At 42.7% G+C, this 1,298-nt stretch overlaps 1 protein-coding gene across 1 annotated transcript in view; it reads right to left on the reverse strand.

The window, feature by feature from the left end:
• Positions 1–1,298, reverse strand: part of hal (histidine ammonia-lyase) — a 14,648-nt gene that overhangs the window by 10,121 nt on the left and 3,229 nt on the right. The window contains exons 11-13 of the mRNA XM_015376734.1: positions 926–1,073; positions 728–823; positions 378–436 (exon numbers count right to left, since the gene is read on the reverse strand). Of these exons, the coding sequence (XP_015232220.1) occupies positions 378–436; positions 728–823; positions 926–1,073 (303 nt within the window). The remainder of the gene's footprint in view (positions 1–377; positions 437–727; positions 824–925; positions 1,074–1,298) is intronic.

Here is a 1,298-nt window from a genome sequence, read left to right on the forward strand (position 1 = left end):
GTATTTCCCCTACAGACCACCAGGGCGGCCGAGAAAACCTTTGTTCAACCTGAAATGACTCATTTAATCATCCAAAACGTTACGGAACACATTAATTAACTGAAAAATGTTGCATAGTATGCCTTTAACAAAAAAATATAATGCATCACTCTGTGTGTAATTAATCCAAATGGTTTAATAATTAGAAATACTGACGTTTTTGTGTTTTTCTACACATGTAGTAAACAATCTGGGCTAATAACTGACTCTAAATGTTTTAGATAATTTCACTACAAATTAACTAGAAAAGATGTAACTATCTTATGGAGATCCTGAGCTGCTTAACCTCAATGGTTTAATTATCTGATTAATCACAGCCAGATTTGACCAGAAGGTACCTGAGGACAGCAGCGCATGGTGTAGGCGTCCTGGACTCTGTCACAGAACCTGTGGCTCTCTGAAAATACACGTTCACATCACACACATGAATCAGACACCTAAAGGGCACAGGGGAGACCTAATTTAATAAGAAAACAAAGTTGTACCGAATCCACATGGGAAAGAAACAAGGTTTGATCGTTCTAATCAAAGATCTGAGACTGAAGTATGGTTTCATTGCTAGAGGTGATAAAAATAGCATTCCTATCTCTCCACACCTGAGTATTGATGGTATATTTAATGTGGGTCACTATAAGAAATGGGTGTCATTGCATTAATCCTGCTTTAGAGTATGGGTTTGTTTGCTGACCTGCAATCTCAGATGGATGGTGATCAGAGTCCAGCAGCGAGCGAAAGCGTAGCGCGACCTCCGTCTGTCCTGGGTGGGGTCGCAGGGAATGGATGTCTATTGGAGGACAGCAGTGTATAAGCATTTATTGTAGGAAGTGACATACATGTGAGCAAGTACAGCTTTTATGTGGATTTATTCACATCTGCTGCTCCTCACCGCTGTCAAAGGCCTTAGTGGTTCCCTTCAGCACCTCCAGAGTAAGAGCGGCGACGATGTCCGCCTGCTGGGCGATGGCCTGGGCGCGCTCCACAGCCTCGGCTCCTAAAGAGGTGATCATCTGGGTACCGTTGATCAGAGCAAGGCCCTGGGGGTATGAGGGAAAGAGGAACAGGTGCCTATTTTGGTTTGTCAGCCTACAAATTAGAAAACAGTAGTTAAAATGGGGAGATGTTCTGTTCTGGTCCGAAAATGATCGACACTTGTAAGAATGTGACAGATTTAGGATTCTCAATGAATTCTTTAAAGCTACAGTGTGTAATTTTCAGCGACATCTAGCGTCCAGACTGCAGACTGCAGCAACATGAACATC

This window comes from Cyprinodon variegatus, unplaced genomic scaffold, assembly GCF_000732505.1.
Source record: "Cyprinodon variegatus isolate N-32 unplaced genomic scaffold, C_variegatus-1.0 Scaffold140, whole genome shotgun sequence".
NCBI lineage: Eukaryota > Metazoa > Chordata > Actinopteri > Cyprinodontiformes > Cyprinodontidae > Cyprinodon > Cyprinodon variegatus.